The 23,513-nt window shown below is 34.4% G+C and overlaps 3 protein-coding genes across 6 annotated transcripts; 2 read left to right on the plus strand and 1 right to left on the minus strand.

Moving 5' to 3' along the window:
- Positions 1 to 1,030: 1,030 nt before the first annotated feature.
- On the plus strand, positions 1,031 to 3,218 carry LOC124886456 (probable E3 ubiquitin-protein ligase RHC1A). Of its 2 annotated transcripts, XR_007043653.1 has the most exons (4): positions 1,031 to 2,080; positions 2,284 to 2,471; positions 2,615 to 2,671; positions 2,889 to 3,218. XR_007043653.1 is itself a non-coding variant. In XM_047394854.1 (2 exons), the coding sequence occupies exon 1, from the start codon at positions 1,212 to 1,214 to the stop codon at positions 2,043 to 2,045; it is 834 nt and encodes a 277-aa protein (XP_047250810.1). In that variant the 5' UTR covers positions 1,031 to 1,211; the 3' UTR covers positions 2,046 to 2,080; positions 2,284 to 2,900. The 2 variants fall into 2 exon arrangements, 1 of the variants encoding a protein (XP_047250810.1); XM_047394854.1 differs by having other exon boundaries at positions 2,284 to 2,900.
- On the plus strand, positions 2,505 to 8,166 carry LOC107839943 (RHOMBOID-like protein 10, chloroplastic). Of its 2 annotated transcripts, XM_016683618.2 has the most exons (9): positions 3,402 to 3,805; positions 4,823 to 5,082; positions 5,333 to 5,387; positions 5,476 to 5,556; positions 5,637 to 5,733; positions 5,827 to 5,894; positions 6,336 to 6,434; positions 6,733 to 6,774; positions 7,535 to 8,166. In XM_016683618.2, the coding sequence occupies exons 1-9, from the start codon at positions 3,650 to 3,652 to the stop codon at positions 7,679 to 7,681; spliced, it is 1,005 nt and encodes a 334-aa protein (XP_016539104.1). In that variant the 5' UTR covers positions 3,402 to 3,649; the 3' UTR covers positions 7,682 to 8,166. The 2 variants fall into 2 exon arrangements, with proteins under 2 accessions (XP_016539105.1, XP_016539104.1); XM_016683619.2 differs by lacking the exon at positions 6,733 to 6,774 and having other exon boundaries at positions 2,505 to 3,805.
- Positions 8,167 to 8,577: 411 nt separating this feature from the next.
- On the minus strand, positions 8,578 to 14,002 carry LOC107839942. 2 transcript variants are annotated; one of them, XM_016683617.2, is made up of 6 exons: positions 13,484 to 13,980; positions 12,776 to 12,851; positions 12,251 to 12,360; positions 11,789 to 12,157; positions 9,534 to 10,086; positions 8,578 to 9,227 (listed from the first exon to the last, which is right to left on the minus strand). In XM_016683617.2, the coding sequence occupies exons 1-6, from the start codon at positions 13,508 to 13,510 to the stop codon at positions 9,139 to 9,141; spliced, it is 1,224 nt and encodes a 407-aa protein (XP_016539103.1). In that variant the 5' UTR covers positions 13,511 to 13,980; the 3' UTR covers positions 8,578 to 9,138. The 2 variants fall into 2 exon arrangements, with proteins under 2 accessions (XP_016539103.1, XP_016539102.1); XM_016683616.2 differs by lacking the exon at positions 12,776 to 12,851 and having other exon boundaries at positions 13,484 to 14,002.
- Between the last annotated feature and the right edge of the window lie 9,511 nt (positions 14,003 to 23,513).

The following is a 23,513-nucleotide window of genomic DNA, read 5'->3' on the forward strand; positions in this document are numbered from 1 at the left end:
ATAAAAGGATATCTATAAACCTTCAATCTTAATTGTGTTTTTCATAATCTCCAATCTAATAACACATGTTGTAAGCTTGGTCCACGCCATATCTTGTCTAATCATCTTACCTTAGTACTTTCTCAGCAGACCTCTACCTCTCCTGAAACTATTCATAGTCAATCTCTCGAACCTCCACATCGGTGCATTAGTGCATCTCCTTTTCACATATCCAAATATCTTTATTTTCAATCTTATATCTCCTAATAAGGCCTACACATTTACTTCAACATTCTCATTTTCACAACTTTCATCTTCTGAACATGAGAGTTCTTGGTTGGCCAACACTCTGCTCCAGGCAACATAGTCAATCTAGTCACTATTCTATAGAACTTGCTTTTAAGTTTTTGTGACGCCTTCCCGTCACACGACTCTAGATGCAAGCCAACATTTCATCCACCTTGCACCAACGTGATGTATGACATTATCACCCATCTCCCCATTATCTTGGATAATAGAACCGAGATTTGAAACTTTCTTTTGGATAGCTTGGGTATCAAGAGTCGCTTCCACTCCAACCTAATAAGTTATGTTACTGAACATGCACTCCACAAATTTTATCTTGATCCTGCCTAACTTGAATCCTTTAGACTCCAGAGTTTATCTCCATAACTCCAGCTTTGTGTTAACTCCACCGCGACTTTCGTCATCAAAGTTATGGAAGTGTCATTTGTACGTAAATAACACATATCATGACACTTTCCTATAAATTTATCGTATCAATATATCGATCACCGAGCCAAATAAAAATGCGCTAGAAGAAAGGGAAGATAAGGTTTTCTTCTTTTTTTTTAACTTTTACACCATATGACCTCAACTAGTATTAAGCTTTACAATAACTTTTGATAAAACAAGTGCCCAAGGAAAAAGAAAAGAAGTATCTTGAAAAAAGAATTTTTCATGTATTAAAAGTAAAACACCATTTACTGTTGCCAATGCGTTTGTCTTAACACATATACTTTACTTTTGGCAGGAGGAGTCATGAAGGATTAAGGAAGCTGCAGAGAAATATCCTTCCACTGGAGAAAGAATCTCTCCAATGCAAAGCATTTCCAAAAAGCCATCCTTTTTCTTCTTTCCCTTCTCTTCTTGAAATCATGTATTAAAGGCCTTTGTGTTTGTGTCTTTGTTACATCCAATTATCAATCCTTCCTTTCTTCACATAAAAGAACATGTCATTGGTCCCTCGTTCTCGCCCTCGAGTTATTGTCAATGGAGTCCAGAGAACGAGGACATACCATTACTACTGGTGCAGACATTGCCAAAGATCCATTAGGACAACTTCAGCCAATCCATTTGAAATTTTATGTCCTCATTGTTTTGGCCAAGTTTACTATGAACTTGATGTTACAAGGCCTAGGCTTGTACTTTCTGATGTCACAAGGCTACAACCACAACCATACGCGAATTCTCGCCTTCTTGATGCGTTGGCACTCATGGTTGATCCATCAATCAGGCAACAAAACAACAATGGTGCTGAAAGTCATGGGAGAACTAGACAACGTGCTCGTGTCCTCCTCCAGTTTATTGGCCCTGATGATCAGCCTATTAGGCCTGTCTCTCCTAATGAGAACGCGTTTTCCTTGCCATCCATTCAAGAATTTACTCAGAACGATAGGCCAGGGCCGCCTCCAGCTCCATCTTCAGCAATAGATACGTTGCCAGGAATTGTGCTATCACCAAACCATTTGGAAAATGATTCTGTTTGTCCTGTTTGCAAGGATGAGTTTGAAGTTGGGATAGAAGTTAAGGAGTTACCTTGCAATCATTTTTACCACTCTGAATGCATTGTTCCATGGCTTAGACTCCATAATACTTGTCCGGTTTGTCGGTATCAGCTGCAAGGATTCTCAAACATTAATGAGGACCAAAATGGTTACACTAATGAATTTAGCGAACAGGAAGAGGAGGAGAACATGCAGAATCCTCTAATTTGGGGTTGGACTCAGCTTACCTCTCTTTGGCCTTTTAGTATGATGGCAAGTTGGAGAGACAGATACTTTTAACACTTTTGAGACTACACCTTTGGCTTTTCCTCGAGGTCAGATATTGTCAATTCTCTATTTTCCGAGTTTTAACTTATATACATCGACAGGTGTAATATAAGCTACAACATTAAGATGCACTTAAAGGTATTTGGTTATGAGTAATCTTACCAACCTCTTCACCAAAAAAGGCAGAAAATGAGACTTACAATGATCTAATTTTTCACTAAAGAATAATGTATATGATTTTTTGGTACAGGGAGAGCTTGGTGGAATCCTTGGATTTTCCCTTGATAATTGTTGCTGCTGAATTGATTCCTTATTTCATTTAGAAACAGTACATAGTAGTTTGCGTTTATCATTCTTTGCTTCAATAGGAAATGGACAGGTATGTTAACAAGTATCTTTCTGAATCTGAGAATGGGGTCCAAAGACTATATTCATAAGGTATGCGTCCATCATTCCCTCTCAGTCTAACAATATTTTTAAAAATACATTATTATTGCAAATTAACTTGATATTATAGGTTGCTATTCCATTATTTAGTTTATTGCATCAAATTTACTATGAAAAGCTACTTGTTGGTATAGGCAGAATGGAAGCAAGTTGTTGTCAGGGAAGTTTAATTAAAGTTCCTCACAAATAGGGTAAAATCATTTATTTTTTTTTCTGCTATATATAAGTTGTATAGTCTGTCTAAAACACAAGTGCATTAATACAACGAACGCAAACTTTGCTCCTAGGTCACGGGTACAAATCCAATATGTGACATAGACCTTTTTTTCTCTCCTAATATCTTTATATGATAATTAGACAAAGTTCACACACTATTTATGAAATTAATCCTTTACTAATGGCTTCTAGATTTCAAGGACATCATACTATCAAAGTCATGGAATTATTTTCAGCGAGAAGTAGAGGCAGAAGAAATGGAGAGAAATAAAAGCACCATTATGTCAATGGGACCATGTTCAATGTGACTTTATGGACCAAACTTTCTATTTGTCCTTCATGGACTAAATTATATGTCTGTCAACAACCTCAAACTCAAAATCTTAGTATTTTTTAGAGTGATAATGTGATACCACTAACAAACAATTTCATTTGTTGTGGTTGGTGAAGGAATGATTAACGAATTCCATGTAAAAAAAAGTTTTAACTTGCTTTATATCAAACTTTTTCCACTTCAATTTATTTATTTTCAGTGTTTTTTTTTAAAATATATGTATTTCTTTTACGATTTTGCTCTATAATTTGATATTTTATGGTCATTTTTTTTTATTTTGCAATATTTTTTTTGAATAACTCTACTTTTTGAGTCGAGAATGTATCGAAATCAACTTCTATACTCCATAAAGATAGGGTAAGGTCCATCTACATCTTTCCAAACCTAACTTGTGGAATAATGTTGAATATATTGTTATTGTGTAAGTTTGATATTATAAAATTAAAGGATATATGTATTCTATGTATTTGTGATGTTGTCCAATTTCAAGTATATCCAAAAATTAAAAGTATACGGGATGCATCTGCAATTATGACAAACTAGTAGGGACATTAGAGCAATTAACGCGACTTGCCGGTTCGTTAAAATAGCGGGTAAATATTTGGGTTTCGGGTTTAGAATGGAAATGGCGGGTTGGGCATCTCTTCCATCCAATCCCAAGTATCCACACACACTATCCATATGGGGTCCCACAAGCTGCCACGTCATCACCAACGCCGCCGCTCTCCGCCTCGGCAACTTCCTCCACCGCCGTCTTCATTCGTCCATCGTCAAGGTAACTTTTTGTGCAACAGTTGACTTCATAATCCTTTCTTAACTATTTTGATCGCCATGTTCGAGAGGGTATGGATATAGTTAGTTGATTAGTTAGGTAATTACTTTGTTCTACTCCTGAATGTGAATGTTCATAAATCGAATTTTGTGTGTGCATAGTATAATTAGTGTTGTAGGTTTTGTTTGCCTTTTTCTTTTTTTTTGGTTGGTAATGGCAATGTTCACATGGTTACTGAAGGATGACTCTTATATCCTGATATGAATTTGTTTTGAAGTAATTGAAGTACAAAAACTCTGGCCTGTGTCGTGTTTGCCGAAATGCTACTCAAAGTAAATGAATTTCTACCACTTCTTATATGGATCAAAATGATTGAACTTTTTTAAGTTTAATGATGTATTTTAATTATTCTTTTTAAAGATTATCCTTCTGTTTAATGGGTTTTTCAACTATCTGTAGCTTTAAGAAGAGTTTGAGAAGAAGCAAAAGGGTAATATTGAAAAATTACCCTTTAATTAACTAAATTTCTTAAAGGGTGTGCTCCACTCCAAAAATTCTTTTATGTTGGACTGGAGGGAGTAATGTATTGCTTATCAGAAACTTGGAAAAGAGTGGCGGGAATTCATTAGCAATACTTTTATCTGTTACTGTCAATGCCCTGCACCTTATTCCCAAATTAGCTGGTGTTGGCTGTATAAATCCTCTATATCCATTAGAGCATTCATCGTAATTTGATTATCTTTTTGTTGTCCATCAACTAACAGAACCCTCATCTTTTATGTGGGTCTGAGAAAATGACTGCAAAACTTAAAGGGTGGTGAGTGAATGAATTAGGCATCGGCCGTTCTAGACTTCTAGTGGTAAGACTATAAGAGTCCTTCAGATTTTGAATGGTCTGGTCAACTCGTGTAGTTGCACATAGGCAGATTTGCTTTTGTGTTACATGTCTCCTTATCCTAGCAGTATTTTGAATTCCTGGAAATGTCAAGATCTTAACCACCATTTTTCTTGTTGCCACAGCATATTCTTTTTCATGTTCATGGGCCTAAATTGAAGGATGCATGGCATAAATGGGCCACCCTTCATGTTACTGGATTCAATATCCTTCAATGGTCACAGGATGTCTTCTCTGCCGAAGACATGAGCTTATTATTGTTCTTCAGTGCTGATGATAGTAGAAGGAAATTCAAAAAATTTCAGAAGTCATACTCAAAGTCATCTAGATCATTCTTTTCCAGTGAAAGGAAATGGACCAACATATTCCTTGCACTTAACATATTGTAAGTTTTGCATTCTTAACCAAAACGATGCGAATATTATGATTGTTTTTCCTTGGATGAGTGTTTATGTAAGTCAATTCAATCTTTTTCCCCTTTACCCACTCAGAATGATGAAAAAGTCCTTTTGCAATTGTCAGGAAAATATAAAAGCAGAAAAAGGCACCTTTCAAGTTATGGTGTAGATTGGTAGAAAGGACAAAGGGCTACTGTTAAAAACAGAAACTAACAGTATCTATCTAAATAACTGCAGGGTATATATTGCACAAGTTGCAACTGACGGCAAGCTTTTATTTTGGGGAGCTAAGGTTAGACTGGATTGAAACTGTATAAAGCTGACTTATTAATTTCCATATCAACAATGTTCCTCATGTGGTTAACTGATATGTGTTGCAGATTAACAGTCTTATTGATAAAGGGCAACTATGGAGGCTGATTACTTCGTCATTCTTGCATACAAACATAGTGCATCTCATGGTCTGACTTCACTTCATGTTTTCCTGGTTTCATAAGTCCATCTTTTGTTAAGGTTTTTAAGCATATATGGCTTCTTTCAGGTCAATTGCTATTCCTTGAATTCTGTTGGGCCTGGTGTTGAAAAAGTTAGTGGCCCTAGAAGATATGTTGCTCTGTACTTGACGTCTGCAATAGCAAGTAATGACACATCACCACATGTGACATTTTTATTTCAAAGAAATTAACTCCTATTATACAGTGATTCTGATTGTATCTTCTGAAAGAAATCAGGTTCAGCTATGAGTTACTGGCTTAGTAAGGCACCTGCAGTTGGTGCCTCGGGAGCAATTTTTGGATTAGTAAGTTATTCTATTCCTTGCACTTTTAGTGGACTTGCTAATTGGTGTATGCAACTGGGGTTATCATTTCATGTTATTTCTTGATTTCTTGCCTCTTAAGTTATCCAACTCCTTGATAATTAAATGTATTCCCTCCTGTGGACCCATCATGCGTGTAATACTTCACCACACACTTTATGAGTAAAGATCATTTCCATTTTTCTGGTAAAATTAACTTGCCTTCAAGTTGTACGTAATTCAGGAAAGACTAGACTTTTTAAGTTTCAATTATCGTAGTGCATATCTTTAGATACTGAAGTTATGCTTCTGGCCAATACAAGGAATCTAGTTAAGTATGGAGTTTTCGGAACAGTGGTTGAGGAAATTAAAGAATTGGACTTATTTCTTTTTCATTTATCAGGTTAAGAAATACTGATCTCCATGTTTTTGTGTCATTACCAGGTTGGATCTTTTGCTGTGTTTGTTTTGAGGCATAGAGGGATGGTCAAAGGCACTGAGGGAGATCTTCGATACATAGCTAATGTGATTGTTCTAAATATGGTAAAGCACTTTATTCCTTATTCAGCTCCAATGCCTTTGTTGCTGTTCACCAAGCGAATAATAGAATTATTAAGCATTCTCCAAATCTCTATGTTCTTGTGATCTTTCATAGGGTGAAGATGCTATTAGTAGTTTAAGGAATGAAAAGTAATCATAAAGGCTGCTCATATCTGTGCTTAGTGCCATAATACTTACACGTCTATTGATTCATTAGTATCAAGTTTGACCCCCTTTTTAAAAAAAAAAAACTCCTATTTCAGTCCTAATTCACCTAGTGCTGGCAACCATTTCCTTGCAGGCTATTGGACTTTTGACCAAAGGGATCGACAACTGGGGACATGTTAGTACTATTTAACTTTGCCATCATGTTCTCACCAAAGCTCTTGCTTTTATCACATTACTTTTTATAAGCCTGCTGTTTGACTTGTAACGACAATTAATGGCATAGCCAGCATCTGCCACATGCATCTCCGCTGTCTTCTCTTCTCTTTCACTCTCTTGCTTTTTTTAATCTCTGGTGAGGGAAAAGAACAAAAAAGCAAAAGATCAAGATCATTGCCTGTAATTTTTCACTTTATCCAATTTGTAAGCCACATTTTCGAGCGTTCTTTTCGAGAATGCAAAGTCTCTGTGGCTTTTCATGTTCCGACAAAGGTTTATTCATCTCGTAAAAGGTGGCTTCTGCTTTTTGGAATACATACTGCAAGTATTTTTGTTTTATTTTTTGATATCAAGAAATCTGTCTAGAGCCAATACTTAGGACCAACCTCAGCCTTCTGCAAGGTTTTACCAAAATCTGTTGTTATTTCATTCCTCTTCTGGTTACATTTTTCTCTTTTGCTTAGGATAACTTTGGTGTCCGGGTCAGCTTGTGTGCACCTCAACTGGTCACGTGACTAACGTCCTTCTCTTCTTCTCTGTACTTCCTCCTCCACCACTTTTTTGTTATGCTTTTGTTTTGTGTTTTTTCACTTTGTTTTAAATGCAGTAGAAGTGTTTAATAAGTATATACATACATCCAAGTTAAATAACTGCTTTACATTGGGCATATGTTTTAATGGTTTTCTGACTTTCCAATTCTTCTCTCATGAACATTTCAGCTTGGAGGTTTAGTAGGAGGAGCTGCTTTATCATGGCTTCTTGGCCCAGCATGGAAGATTCAATCCATCTCCAATGAAGGACAACGAGTTTTTGCTGACACGGCACCAATTTTCTCTCTCATTCGAACTAAAAGGAACAAGTCATAATCCCTACTATTCAACTGCTAGTGTGCCGGCTGACATGACTCGAGCCTCGAGCACCTGCAGTTTTACTGATTTTCCAATACAAATGCAAATGTGGCATCTGTATATTCATACACTTGTGGTTGATTAATGATCCACAGTTCACAGGTCTGTGCTGTGTATAGTTTGCGTTTCTTTGTACAGAGAATATGTGACCAGAAAAAACTGTAAGGAGCAAATTACAGGTCATACATCTTTTTGCCTTACGCTCATTTACTGCTGATGCAGACTTGATAGGCTGCTGTACCGCACACGTCAGTTTATCTTCATTATTTGGGTTTCCAGCAGATTTAAGAGGTTCTTGATTATCTGATTTGGGTGGTGCTGTTGGTCTGTATCTAATGCACACTTCACTTTATGCTTGTCTGGCCCATAGTGAAATAATCATCCAGTTGATGAATGTTGTAGCACTTACTTTTTTATTCAAATTTTAGTATCATTTGTTGTTATTCAAGTGGATCCATTCTTTTTCTGAATTCAGGGTACTTTGGCATCAATGGAGTTCTTCAGATTTGTTACGCATTATGAACTTGTTTAGTTGAGAGACGTGCTTTTTTTTTCCAAATTGCTTAACGTTTAGAGTGAGATTCTGAATCTAAACCTCTACAAATATTAGGACGAGCTTACTTTACATATTTGCTTATTCATTTGCTCATCAACCTACTTGCATGAGCTTGCACTGAGAATCTTTCGTCCCAACCTCCATTACTAGCAAACTCATAGCTTCCCTTTTAATGGTCCTACGACAATCAGCATATGTCAATCGGCAATTTCTCCCTTGCTTTGGTCTAGTGGTAAAGTAGCAGCACGTAATGTTTGCGATATTGAACATCCCCAAACGAAAATTCTGACATTTAAGGGGAGAAGAGTAAAAGGATGGGTCCATTATCTACCAAGTTTTGAACCATGTCCCCTAAAGCACGTTGTCAATCAGCATTTTGCAACATAGTATAATACATAGTGCCAAAAGGCTGATATTTTTATCTGATTAAAGCATAGCACATCAAAAGGAGCTAATTACAGTTTTAAGTAAGAATATACATCGTGTATACCAAGGTAAATATTGCTCTCTTTGCAGTATTTTGCAGCTTGTTCAAGAAGAACCAACACGTCTTAACGACTGGTATCTCCTTGAAAACCTGCAGATGAGCATGTATCAGTAGTCATTCCCTTCGGGAAGAAACATCTTTTTTAACTGTCCTCATGTGATGTCATTGGTCAAACAGAGGCCTGCCACCTTTTGGCTTTGACCTGTGATTTCTTCTGTTCATATAGGGTTAACATGACTTGCCATGGTAACCACAAACTAATTGGCAAAAAGATGCTATAATCCTAGTCAAATAAAGTTGTTTGTTGCTAAGTGTACTTCTCTCTTCTTCTTTGAAAATGAGAAAATCTTGTCGAACAAGAACATGGCATTGTCACCAAGTCCAACCAAGGATATGAAGTACTGCCAATCCCAATAACCAGAACAAGCAGAGCTCCTTAAAAGAAAAGCCAGGTGCAAAAGCTGCAAGAAAGAAATCGAAACAAACAGCAAATGAGCAGCACAAAATTACCATAAATTCCTACAACACTATACCACAAGGTTCACGGAGACATGGCTGCCATGAAAGAGCTTACTCCTTCCTACAATACTACTGAATATGCTGTAGCTAAAGACAGATCCTAAAGAAACAACTTTAAGTCACTAACTTCCTTATGTTCTTTATCTATTTAAAGCAAATGATAGATGCTACCCATTAGGTAATAATAATATGTAGAATGAATCATTGAGATTACACATATAAATATCATATGAAGAGGAGCAACTTACAGGATGATGAAGATGTCATTGACGAAGACATTTGTGGAGAAGGACCAGGAGACAGCTTCAACCTTGGACTTAATTTTGGAGGATAAGCCGGAGCATGTGATGATGGGCTTGCTGCAATTCCAGAACTACTTAAAGGTGGACCAGAGTTTGTCACAGGAGAAGGTGGATCAGCTATGGGAGATGGAGAACTGCTGGGCTCTTTTCCACAAGCTGGAGATGGAGATGAAGAAACAGCCGGTGATGGGGAAGGTGAAGGCCACAAAGGATCATTTGAAGCAGGAGCAGGGGCTGGAGTAGGAGCAGGAGGAAGAGTTGGCGGGACAGCGTGAACAGTACGGTTTAGAAAGGAAGATAAATTTACTTGCTTCACTTTACCAAAAACAGAGTTATCTAGGCCAAGATTAGATGTAGGAACAGATCCCATAATTATTTGTGCCAATTGTTTTAACCTCTGAGGTTGTAGACTCCCATGGTCTGAATATACTGAAGCTTCAACTATAACTGGAGGATCTTTAGTAGAGCCAACTTCATTTGATATCTGTAAAAAAACATCCTGACAGAAATAAAGGAGAAAATAAGTCAGATCTGACAATCAAATGCCTGCACACACTTCAATATTTCAAAAACAAGGAAAGAAGAAAAACAAGACAGGGAGAAGCAGCAAACAGAAAACTACTTATTTAACAAACATGAAAACATATCAACGTGCCCATAGGGATTATATGATTTTGACATCGCATCACTAGAGGGTGGCATATAGTTATTTTTTAACTATGGCATGAGTAGCAGTCGGTACTTCCATGCGGTTTTATCCATGCCCAGGTGTCTATAAAATATTAAGTATAATATATCCATTCAACTATTAAAACATAGCTGATCAAAAAATATGACATTTGAAAGCAAAACTCGAAGGACCACATTGTAAAAGATAAGAGAGAATACATTAAAAACCTAAAGTATTCTTGTCTTACAACTTTCATAATTAAACTACAGGGAGTTGCCATTACCCCTGAACTACAATGGCATCTAAAAAAATCCTGGAGTGTCAAGTGGCATGGGGAGTGGCTTCACTCTATTTGTGACGTGTGACAGCTAAAAATTAGTCTATAAACCAGGTTACCAATTTTTTTCAAAAATGTCTATAAACAGCTGCCATGTGCCATTTTTCCTTTATTCTTTTTCTTTTCTTTCTGCAACTAATTTAGTTGATACCCATAACTCCAAAAATAACAGCAGCACACCAACACCAAAAAGAAATTTAAAAAATAAATAAATAAAGAAGGGGGAGAGAAGGAGGGACCTCCCCTAAAGCTCCCGCTATGCATAGGGTCTGGGGGAAGGGCCCGACCACAAGGATCTATTATACGCAGGCTTACCTTACATTTCTGCAAGAGGTTGTTTCCAAAGCTTGAATTAAAATAATGAATTAAAAAATAATCCCCAAGTTGCAAATCATGACATAATTTAACTAACAATGGTAAAGTCAGTTAAAACAACAAAACTTAAAATATCAGCAACACTAGAAGAGATTACCATAAGAAATTGAAGATCAAACTGTTAGAAAAAATACCCTATTTGTTCTTTCTTCTCTTATCCAAATAGAACTTAATCAATATCAGTAAAACCAATTGAAAACCCATAAATCTTTGAAAAAAAAAAAAACAGCAAGACCAAAAATAATTAACATAAAAGAAACAAAAATTGAAATATTAAAACATAGAGGCCAAGGAATAATTTCAAAAAAAACTCTAGTTTTTTCAAAAGATCCATATTTTTAATAGCACCAATTTATCGAAAAGCTTTATGTAAAGAAAAACTAAACTTTTAAATAATTCATCCACCCCAAGCGGACCTGATAAATATGTTTAGGATCTGAAGTTGGTTTCATTTGTTTAGTTTTTAGGATTTTCACCTAGCGGTAATAAGGAAATCGAAGATCAAACGGTAATAGAAACAGCCAATAATTTAGGTATGTAAGATGGGAGGTATCAAGTTTTGGTAGAGGGGTTTTATTCTAAAGAAAATGCCATGTACCATGCCACTACACTAGACCAAAGAGGATGCATAGGTAGACAAAAGCATGGTCAGAAAGCTCGACATAAATGTGTTTGCATTCTTGCATAGATTCCAAAAAGCAGACCAATCTAAAGTATGCCCGAGTCTTAATTTAAGAAGCCTCTAAAATCTAACCCTTCGCACTCATCCAGAAATGTCAATTCGAAAACAAAAAGAGATTAGTAGATATGATCATGTACCTCGTTATGACTGAGACGCAAGCCAACTATCAGTTGTTCCTTCAACGCAGTAAAATTTTCCCTTATTTCATCAATAGAACTGTGGAGAGTAAAATTGAAAAGGATATCAGATAGGCCCCAAAAGGGTATGTGGTCAGGCATCATAGTGATTCCACCAGGACACTTCAAAACCTCAAACGAAGATGGTTGTCCAAATATTGAGTAAGTTAATGTCAGATTGGTATCTCGAAGATACAGTTCCAATAAAGCAGACTTCAGCAGACTTAAGGACACTGGAGTACTAGAAGAATCAACTGGATCCGGAAGAAAACCGAATATTACGTTAGTCTGGTTAGCCACGCCTGCTTCCTGTACAGATAGGACCGAAACCTGCAAATTCCCATTGTCAAGCTGACTTGCACTCTACTGAAAAGAGACACCATTGATAAACTATGTATCTCAATTTTGAGGAAGGTCGCAAACCTTCATGTAAGGGATAGCAATCTCTTCCGAAATATCATACTCCAGTCTTGTAATGTGGGGAACAATATCTGAAACTGGCTTCTCCAATCTGAAGTATGCTTGAGTAGTGGCTGAAAACAAAGGAACACAGCAAAACTAAGACCTACGGATGAGTTTAAATACCAAAGGCAATAAATAAATGAATGGGAAATCAGCCTCCACAGCTGACAAGATCTGAAAGGCCACCAATTCTTAGGAGATTATCCGCATCAACGAGTCACATAACACGTAAATTTAAAGGACATCATCCTTCATCTGGTAATTTAAAAGGAAAAAACAGAAGCATAAAGCATTGAACAATGACGTTCAACATACTGCCTAGATCACTATAATCAATGCAGACACAAGCAAAGGATAAGAGCGCTTCCACTTTCAGCTAGAATTCCACCAGCCAAGGAAAGCAAAAAGGTAATCTAGTGATTGCTACTGACTATTCAGGGTGGCAAATTCTACAGAAAGGAATAAGTTTGTGAAGCAAGATCTTACAACAGCACGTCCTGGCTGTAACCAAATTGATCATGAGAAGCGCCCCAGAGAAAAAAAATATATCAACTTGTATTTTCTGCTGCCAGAAAGAAAGAAATTAGGAGCTCCTAGATAAGGCATCCCGTCATAAAGCATCACCAAAAATCCTATGCATCTAACCCCGGCTCAAGAGCAAGAACAAAAAGATTAAACTTCACCTGAGCCGTCACAAGCACAACGCATACTTACATAAAACAATTAAGTCTAACAATTTTAGAACTCTGTCCAGCAGCAAACCAGCAATAATCTTAAGAAACGAAAACAAAGTGCCTACATGTGTAATCCTAACAAAACCAAAAGCATCCTGCTACTCAAATTCTCAAACAGGGCAACAATATCCAACAATCCACCAGTCAACTACAGCTTAATCCAAAACTAACTGGAATCAGCTACATGAATCCTCTTCTATTTGGGCTGAAAATTCTCAACCTTTTCAATATCAGGCATCTAATTGAGAACATTACGGCATAGCAAAAAAGGGAAAATCACCACGACCCAATACATTTCCTCCCAATTTATGCAAAACTAGAACAAACCCAGATAAACCCACAACCCCAATTCATCAAAAAACCCTAATTGCACATCAACTAAACATAAATCTGAAATTACTATCATGAAAAAACAAACCCTAATTAAACTCTACAACAAGTCAAAATCAGTCAAACTCACCCGCCTGCTTGATCCCCTCTTTAGCATCAAACCCAGATAACTTATCAGTACGCGGAAGAATCCAGAAGAGCGAAGATAGAAAAACGGCAACACTCAGTAACAAAACAGCAGAACACTTGAAACTGAACTGTAAACCGATTCTTGAAAAAGCGAAGGAACATCTCTCACAGAAGGTTCTAGAAGCAACCCCATCGTTGTTCTGCTGCTGTTGTACAGGCAGTCTTTGTCCTTGCAATTTGCCCATACCCAGAGCATCTGTAAATCCGTGTTTTCTCTCTCTAGGAAAATTGTTCCTTTCTCTCTCTAGTATGAAATTTGTTGACAACTGGGTCTACTCAAAGCCAAGTGTTATTGTTCATGGTGAAGTGTGTTTTTTGCTTAATTTAAGTTATAGTAACAGTGGAATGGTAATACAGTTCAGTCCCACTATATGCTAAAATGGTTATTTTATTGAATAATTTGGCAAACAAAGCGTTGGGTAGAAGCAAAGGTGAAAGAGAAAGTGACAAAGGAGTGGATGGGGGTTATTTATTACGTACTACTATTATATCTAGTAAAGTGTTATAAAATAAAATAATATGATAATTAAGATATCAAGCAATATAATTAAATTTGATTTTTATAAAATAATTTCATAAAGTCGCCTAAATATTTATTTACCAAATATATTAAGGTGAACAAAACATCAAATTCATTGGTATCCCAAGAAATAATACCAAATAAAATACTCCTATTATTTAGAATTACACAAACAAAGAAATTTTTATATTTTTGTAAGCACATAAAATTAAGGAAATAAATATGATCAATATCATACGAAATAAATAACATAAATTTGTAAACGTGATCAGATTTAAGGATTATACCAGACAAAGAACAATAAACAGCTTAGAGAGGGGTGAATTTCACGAAAAGTTTTAGAAAATCTTCCGAGTTTGCTTAATCTCTCTGTTGTCTTTTGATGAACACAGAAATAATAACCCAATCCAAAGGATAAACAAGCAAGAAATTTTAGCTTAACTATTAAACTAACCTTCCGCCTTAATTATGATTCTCTATTAAATTTATATTATTATCCAATACACAATAAAGGTGCTAGGAAAAGTAATAAATGAGAGACGTGAGATCGATTACCCTCATCGACAAATATAAATTTAAAACTTTAATAAAACAAACTACATGTGATAACAAAAATAGTAGAAAGATTTGAGAAGCATATCTTGGGATTTTTCACGATTGTCTTTTTTCCTTTCTATATTTATGGAACTCTAGACCTAATTTAAACTAAACTAAAAGCCCTAAATATTAGGAGATTTTACACATTAAATTTTTTTAAAAATAAATTTATAATAATAAGATAATTAGGTTCAATTTACTTCTTACCGAGTTTTTCATTAAATTTTAAGATTAATAATCTTGAATTTTTTCATACCTATTTAGGATTAATTTTTTGTTGTTTACGTTGGTTTTTTTAAGTTAAATTTAGGACTCCTTTTGTTTCTTTTCTAGACGCTAATTTAGGATTTTTTTTTTTCTCCATTTTGAGGATTTTTATATGATTTAGGACTCTTTTCTTCTTTCCAACAATAAGGCTTTTGATTTCTCTTTATAGTTAATCCTTTCCTTTTTAAAAGTATTGCTTGATTTTAAATAAAAAATTAAGACAAATAAAAAAATTCTAAAATAATTTAAGAAAATAGTTAATGACAATTTGGTTTATTGCGAAGACTTTTAATGAAGGATAAAAAAGTTTAAATAACTTTTTTAGGGCCTTCACACTTTTAATATATTATAGATTTATAATATAGTAGTAAGAAATAAAATAGATATATCCTCCTTTTTAAATTTTGTAGTAACACTTTTTAATTAATGGACATACCTTTTTTTTGGTCTCCCACGTGACATGTATGGTTTGCTTTTAGTTTTTTATCAATTTTCTAATTGAATTTTTATTTTTATTTGTTATTTTTAATATATCAAAATAAAATAATTTTTTTTATTTTATTTTTAATAATTATTTTTAAAAAATTAATAAAGATATAAAATGATCATGTTATTAATTATTTTTTAAAGGATATGTCAATTCAAAATGTGACAAGTAAAAACAAATGATATTTGTATTAGAGTTCAATTAATTTAAAATTTATTTGTTGTAAGACGTATTTTGAGAAAATGCTCTCTGTTGTGAATTGGATTTGATATACCTGAATCAAGAATTTTTTAAAAACAATCTCTCTATTTTATCAAGGTAAGAACAAGACTTGTATGCGCTCTGCTCTCCATATACCCCACTTGTGAAATATCACTCGATATGCCAAGCTTTATATCAAGAATTCTTTTCATACTTAAAATTTAAATAAAGACCTTTAATTGAGAAAGAAACAACCTTGTATATTCGACATCACTCTAGTAATTGAATTTATAAAGAAAAGTAATAAGTACTATTTTTTTTAGTTTTCAAAAGCATCAATATTTTGGAACAAATTCAATTTAGACAGTAATGTGAGTTGGAGGAAGATAATATTGTATTATAAACTTAACTTATATTTATTTCAATTGTGTGAATTCTTTATTTTAAATGGAGGTTGGGAAAAAAAAAGGGCAATGAGGGAAATTTCAAGTAGGCAAGATATGAACTACTAAGAATACTCTCAATTAAGTGCTGAGCCCTAGTAATTAAAACATATGATTTATTGTGTTTTGGCATCTTTTACTAGTTACTTAGGCCTTAGCTTATGTATTGAATAATTTTATTCATCAAAGTTTAGATAAATAGGATCTGAACTTCATTTTATATGAATAAAATATATTAAGATGAAAGGAAAATATAGTTTGATGATGCTAATAATATTGTGCTTACCCTTTGTTCTCTGCTTCTTCTTGACAATGATTCACTTCATATGTTTGCATGTGTGCTTTTTGTAGTTTTATTTATTTCTTTTCTTGAGAGTTACTCAAGATGGTAATCGTTGAATTTTTATGATTTGTTTAATGGCATGCAAATGGATTAACCATGATTAAATTTATGATGGTGAGTATAACCATATTTTATGGAAATGAATTCAAACACAGATAATCAAACAATCAAATATTGATTGGGCAATCATTATTATGCTTTGATGACATTATATACTCCCTCTTACCTATCCATTACTTCAAAAATATATCTTTCCACTTCTTACTTGTCATTTTATCATATTAAGAAAAAAAAAATTAAAAATTATATTTTATCTATAGTATTAATTAAATATTTCTCAAATTATTTTTTGAAGTCTTACAGAAGTATTAAATATCACTAAGAGGAACAGTGTGATAAAAGTAATTATATTAATTCAAAATATGACAAGTAAAAATGAATACAGAAAGAATTTAATAATTTAATAAGGTTGATAATTTTAAAAGTTATTTCATTAATTCATTTATTTTAAGAAATTTACATTTACGTCTCACACGCGCATAATTTATAGAAATAATATAATAAAAAATATTGATGGTATAAATTATACATGTTGTGTAATGCATTTTATAGTTCAGGCCAACTTTCAAGTCATTGACTATAAAAATAACACGATTCATATAGTTTGAATTATTATTCATATTGGTTATGCACTGATTTTCGTTGCTACAGATAACATTTTCGTTGTAAAGAATTATTTTATTAGTGAGGTGATTATATAGTTTTATTACTAACAGTTTTATCTGTTAGCTAAAAACCATTTTTATGTAAATCTATTAATCAACCAGACCTAGGTATACTTTGTAACCAAAATGTGTTCAATCGGTACACTTTCTGAGTAGTGTAAGTATTATATTGGATAGATGTTAGTTTTTTTTGCTTATCAAAATGATAGAAACGAATAAATATACGAGAAGAGACATTTGTATGTAGAGATAGATTCAGAATTTTAAGTTCATGCAATTCTAGAATGATTTCAAAATAATTGATGATAATAAAAATGTTTATTGTCAAATATTTACGAATATCTAGAGAACACATATATATGATTTGAAAAAAATTACTGAATTCACGTGAACATGCACACTACATCCTGAATCTGTCTTGGCTATTCATATATACGACCTTAAGAAAAGTGTAACGTTGCTAGTAAGATGACTAAAGTTCGCTGTTACTATTTTTTTAAAAATCTTATACTGTATATTAAATGTCTTCGCTGATTTTTGAAATAGATAATCACGTTTCACATAAGGTTAAGAGGATACCTAATATCTACCATTCAAATTAAAAGAACCTCCTAATCAATATTTCAAACTGGTTGATATTAAGTAATCATTCCAATACATCTTAAGTTGTGGTGGAGTGGTAATTAATCTTCCATGATTAATTAGAAGTTTCGGGTTTAATTCCTGAGTATAGAGTTATTTTTGGAAATTCGAATTAGTCAAGTTCCAATAGGAAAACCGGGTAGGTAATAAACAAAAAAAAAGGGAATCATTCCAATTTAATACAACTCCCTTCATTTCTTTTTACTTGACATAATTTCCTTTTTGAGAGTCAAATAATATGTACTTTGACCAACAATTTAAGATGTATTTTTCCGTCATATTGATATACAATAAGAAAAATTGTAACTTAAAGTAAGTTTTGTATAGCTTTTGAATATTCAAATTTAATTTGCAAATATTAACTTAATCTAATATGAAAATTAGTTAGCTTGACTCTTCTTAAGCATGACTCAAGCGAAACATAATTTTAGAATGCAATCGCTAATGCGGAAGTTGGAAGCCTCACTACTCCTCACACATGTATTGTGAAAAGCAGAATAGGGGTGATGGTGTTAAGATCGATTAGCAGTTCACACACACTAAATCTATGGAGAGGATGAAGAAAACTAGAGAGAGAGTTCTTTAGGAGAGAGAGAATTAATTTCATGGTAACACCCGTGGGTAACCTCCACGGCGGACAGGCTATTTATATTAATGACTCGGAGTATGTACAATTACACAAAAAATGGCATATTAATCAGGCTCCACAACCTAACAATTCTCCCACTTGGAGACTGATTCTGTCATCCAAGAATTACATTCTCAAAAAAAATAAAAATATTCCTCCATCATCAATATGTTCGCAACATTTGTAGACACAACTACAGAAAACCAACTAAGGTTTTGCACAACCTTAGTTTACCAACATCAACACATTTTGTCAATATGTTTGCTGGATTCTTTGTACCCTCTATCTTTTTCAAACACATATCACCTTCTTCACTGTCCCGCGAGTGAAATGGTACCGTCAATAATGTGTTTCGTCTTCGAATGATAAACCGAGTTCTTCATCAACTGTATCGCACTCTGGCTATCTGTGTAAAGAATCTTCTTAAGTTGTTTCTTGCCCAGTTCTTCCAGATAATCTGCCAGTCATATCATCTCCTTTCCAGCTTCAGCTATAACCACATACTCATCCTCGGTAGATGAAAGAGCAACGCACTTCTAAAGCCTGTACATCCAACTCACTGTTGTACCACCTACGGTGTAAATGTATCCGGAAGTGCTCATGCTTGATTCCACATCCCCACCAAGATCAGCATCAACAAAACCTTGCAGAATCACTTCACCATTGCCAAAACAAAGTGAAGTACTCGATGTACCTTTTAGATATCTTAGAAGCCACTTCACACCCAATACTCTTTCCCAGGGTTTGCCATGTACCTGCTAACAACTCCCACTGCATGTGTTATATCTGGTCTAGTGCAGACCATAACATACATCAGAATCCCAACTGCAGAGGCATATGAAACAAGTGCCATGTGCTCCCGCTCCTGAGCTGTCTTTGGTGACTGTTTTTTTAATAATTTTGTGTGATTTGTCAATGGAGTAGTCCTGGGTTTAGCATCATTAAATCTGAAGTTGGCCATCACTTTCTCAACGTACTGCTCTTGGGATAGATTCAAAGTGTCGGCAGATCTATCCTGAGAAATCCTCATCCCAAAAATCTGTTTCATTGCACCTAAATCTTTCATCTCAAACTCAGAAGACAGACTTGCCTTCAAACTGTTTATCTCCTTCATACTGGATCCTGCAATCAACATATCATACACATACAAGAGTAAAAATACATAAGAATTGATGTATTTATTGAAGTAGCAACATTGATCCTTTTCACTCCTGCGGAAGCCGCTCTTGCTCATAAAGGAGTCAAACTTCTTATACCACTGTCTAGGTGCTTGCTTCAGCCCATACAAGCTCCTGTTGAGCTTTCACACCATGTGTTCCTTGCCTGGAACTACAAACCCCTCTGGATACTGCATATAGATTTCATTATCCAAATCTCCATGTAAAACGCAGTCTTTACATCCATTTGTCAAGATGCAAATTCTCCGATGCAACAATACTCAATAAAATTCGGATAGTAGTTAATTTCATAATAGGAGAAAATATTTCAGCATAATCAATATCTTTCCTTTGTGAATATCCTTTAACTACTAACCGGGCCTTGAACCTTCTTTTGCCATCTGGTTCTGCCTTGATTTTGAACACCTATTTGTTCAATAAGGCTCTCTTCCCTGCAGGTAACTCAGTCAACATCCACGTGTTATTTTTCTTAAGTGCGCTCATCTCATCATCCATGGCTTGCTCCCACTTGATTTAATCTTCTACCTGCAGGGCCTCAACAACAGACTCTAGGTCCCCTTCATCAGTCAGCAATAGATAATGTAATGATGGTGAATACCTATCTGGTGCTCTAATGGTCCTGGATGATCTCCTCTCAACCTGCTCAGGTGTCACTTATTCCGCCTCTGGTTCCTCAACGACAGTCTCTGGAGTTTGTTGAGTATCTGATGTAACATCTTCGGCAACTCAAGCTCAACTCCCACTTGCTTTATAGTTTCTTGAACCTTTTGCTCTCTGTCCTTGTACAAGATATTTTCATCAAATGTCATATCACAATAGGATTTTTTTGTTTTTGTCATCCCAAAACCTGTACCCGAACATGTCAGAACCATAACCTATAAAGTAGCACTTTATGGCTTTAGTATCAAGCTAAGCTTATCTCTCTTCTCTAGATCAACATAAACATAAGCAGTGCAACCAAAAGTTCTCAAGTGAGAATACTTGAGCTATTTTCTTGTCCATACTTCTTCCAAAATCTTGAACCCTAGAGGAGCTGATGGTCCCCTGTTGATCAAGTATGCAGCTGTGCTCACAACATCTGCCCAAAACGTCTTAGGTAGCCCACAGTGTATCCTCATTCTCCTTGCACGTTCATTCAATGTTCTATTGAACCGCGTGAATATTAATATATAACAGTACATCACATATTAATTAGGCTCCACAACCTAACAGATGGATCAGCTAGTACAAAAAAATGGCCAAGTTTAAAGTTTCTGATAACATAAGATTAATGAGAGTTCTTGATTTGTTGTTTGGAACTGAAATAACATGTAGACGCAGACATTTTAGGAACTATATATGTTTTCAGAAAAAAAAAACTCCGATTATAATATCTACATGCAAGGATAATCATTGGCCCAAACAATTGACGTGACTATCCTTGAACAGTGACTGTATACAAATGTGTATTCCATATATATTTATATATTATCATATAACAATATAATCATGCAAATTGCCGTTAATTATTTTTTTTGGCAATTAAAATATTATTTTATTACCAAAACTGTTTATATGCAGTACAAAATCAAACTGCATTGACATAGCAACCAATCAATTAGTCATTCTATCAACCATTACATCTAAACAAATTGGAAAAAAAACCATAGTAGCTGAGGTCTACTAGCTTGCTATTGAGCTTAAGTTTCAAAGACCCTCTCTGAAAGATTTTCTGTACTATTCTTCTCGTCATCACGTGTGGCTCAGTGGGCTTGGCTTGAAAACTTCTGTCGTTTATTTCTATCCAAATATGATAAACTACAGTTGCAAAGCTCATTCTAAATATAGTGGTTGTTGGTCCCTTTCCTTGTGCATTTTTACTGGCCCAGTTTAGCTCCTCTTTCCATGTTTGTGATGGTCTAGTGATACCTTGTCAATCTAAGAGTTTTGTCCATATGAGTCTCGAGTAATCACATGTAAATCAAAGAAGATGCATTCACTAGATTCAATGTCACTGCTACATAGAACACAATCTTGGTTATCTGTGTTGCTCCACTTCATTAGCCTACACTTAGTGTGTAATCTATTCAAGATGGCTAATCTTGTGATGAAGATCCACTTAGCTACCCCAGGTTATTACAAACGATCCTGCTCCAAGGAACTTTCTGTAAATCACCCCTCATTGCGATGTACTGTTTCTTGATTGGGTATTGATGCATATATTGGTTAATTCACCTTCTTAAATTCACTACTAGAAAACATTAAATTTTCGACGGAAAATGTAGTCGGAATGTAGTCTGAAATTAAGGTATTTCCAACTACTTTCTGACTACTTGTGGTAGTTGGAATATAGCTTGTCGAAAAATAATTTCTGACTACTGTAGTCGGATATTTCCGACTACTTTAGTCGGAAATGTAGTCGGATGTTTAAGAAATATTTATTTAATAATTATAAAATTTTCGACTACTGTAGTCGGAAATTTAATAAATATTTATTTAATAATTATAAATATTCCGACTACTATAGTCGAAAATTTAATAAATATTTATTTAATAATTTTAATTATTTCGACTACCGTAGTCAGAACTTTAATAAATAATTATTTAATAATTTTAATTATTCTGACTACCATTGTCGAGAATTTAATAAATAATTAGTTAATAATTTTAATTATTCCGACCACTGTAGTCGAAAATATAATAAATAAATATTTAATAATTATAATTATTTGGACTGCCGTAGTTAGAAATTTAATAAATAATTATCTAATAATTTTAATTATTTCGACTATTGTAGTCAAAAATTTAATAAATAATTATTATTTGATAAATAATTATTTAATAAATATTATATTGCATTAGCTTACACTGCTTTCAGATTATAAATAATAACTAATGTATTTTTCACAATAGGATCAAACATGACAAAAAATTATAAATACAACCACTTTAAACCATTCAAAACAAACATCAAATCAAATAGTTTAAACATCTAAATGTCACAACCAAAAACAAGAACAATAACTACAATCTAACTATCATCAGATTCATTATCTTCCTCGTCATGAAATAGTTGTGGCATGTGCTTCTTAACCAACTCCTCCAATTTATCAAATTTAGCAAACCTAGCATCGTTAGCTGCACATTTCTGCATCAATTCCACAATTTGATTTTTCATCGCTTTCATTTCTTCCACAGTTTATAAAGTAGAAGAGGAATTGGGAAACAACGGAGTACTCGAGGATTGGAGAACTCCTGTCCCATAGGTTCTACCTTTCTTTGAACCACCTACCATAGCTGTCCACATATTATTCATTTCTTCAGGTGATGGTTGGACCATGGTACCATCCTCTGAAGTAGGTTAGGTTTGACGCTACTCTTCTACATTTTTTTGAAATTCTTCCTGAAAAAAATTATTTGTCAGTACGTAAATAAGCAAAGTTGAGTAATAATAAAACAATGTATGTAAAAGTTATTATCTTACATACGCAATCCTAGCACACGGTTCGACCCAATCTCCTCTTGTACCGTCATTGTTTTTCTTCCTATGCGTCTCTTCGTAGACCTCAAGATAAGGACGCTCTTTTCCCCCATTTTCATATTCCTGCAAAATTAGATGAATATGACAATGGTGCTAATCATGATTATGACAATGGTGTTAATGGTGCTGAACTAAGTCTAGATGATCCCACCAATGGTGCTGAGTCATAAAACAAAGATTAGTTTCCAAAGGTTACTAACAGGTTGGGGGTATTGATTTAATTGAAAAAAGTTGGTATGGTAAGGTAAGTATTAAATTACAAAGCAATATTCATACCAAAAGTTGACTAATAAATTTTAAAAAAATTGAAGTGAATGAGTCTAAAAGAGAACATCACTGTAATTGATTACCAAAACACCAAAAGAAAGAAAAACAAGTCTATTTTTTAGTAGAAAAAAGTTGTCATGAATCTCCACTCCA

This window comes from Capsicum annuum, chromosome 8 (assembly GCF_002878395.1).
Source record: "Capsicum annuum cultivar UCD-10X-F1 chromosome 8, UCD10Xv1.1, whole genome shotgun sequence".
Taxonomy (NCBI): Eukaryota; Viridiplantae; Streptophyta; class Magnoliopsida; order Solanales; family Solanaceae; genus Capsicum; species Capsicum annuum.

Coding starts and splice junctions, on each gene's coding strand:
- LOC124886456 (XM_047394854.1), top strand. CDS start 1,212: ATGTCATTGGTCCCTCGTTCTCGCCCTCGAGTTATTGTCAATGGAGTC.
- LOC107839943 (XM_016683618.2), top strand. CDS start 3,650: ATGGAAATGGCGGGTTGGGCATCTCTTCCATCCAATCCCAAGTATCCA. Junction 5,388..5,475: donor TTTTATTTTGGGGAGCTAAG/GTTAGACTGGAT, acceptor TATGTGTTGCAG/ATTAACAGTCTTATTGATAA. Junction 6,435..6,732: donor ATGTGATTGTTCTAAATATG/GTAAAGCACTTT, acceptor ATTTCCTTGCAG/GCTATTGGACTTTTGACCAA.
- LOC107839942 (XM_016683616.2), bottom strand. CDS start 13,727: ATGGGCAAATTGCAAGGACAAAGACTGCCTGTACAACAGCAGCAGAAC. Junction 12,361..13,483: donor AGAGGGGATCAAGCAGGCGG/GTGAGTTTGACT, acceptor CTTTGTTTTCAG/CCACTACTCAAGCATACTTC. Junction 9,228..9,533: donor AATGACATCTTCATCATCCT/GTAAGTTGCTCC, acceptor TCTTTCTTGCAG/CTTTTGCACCTGGCTTTTCT.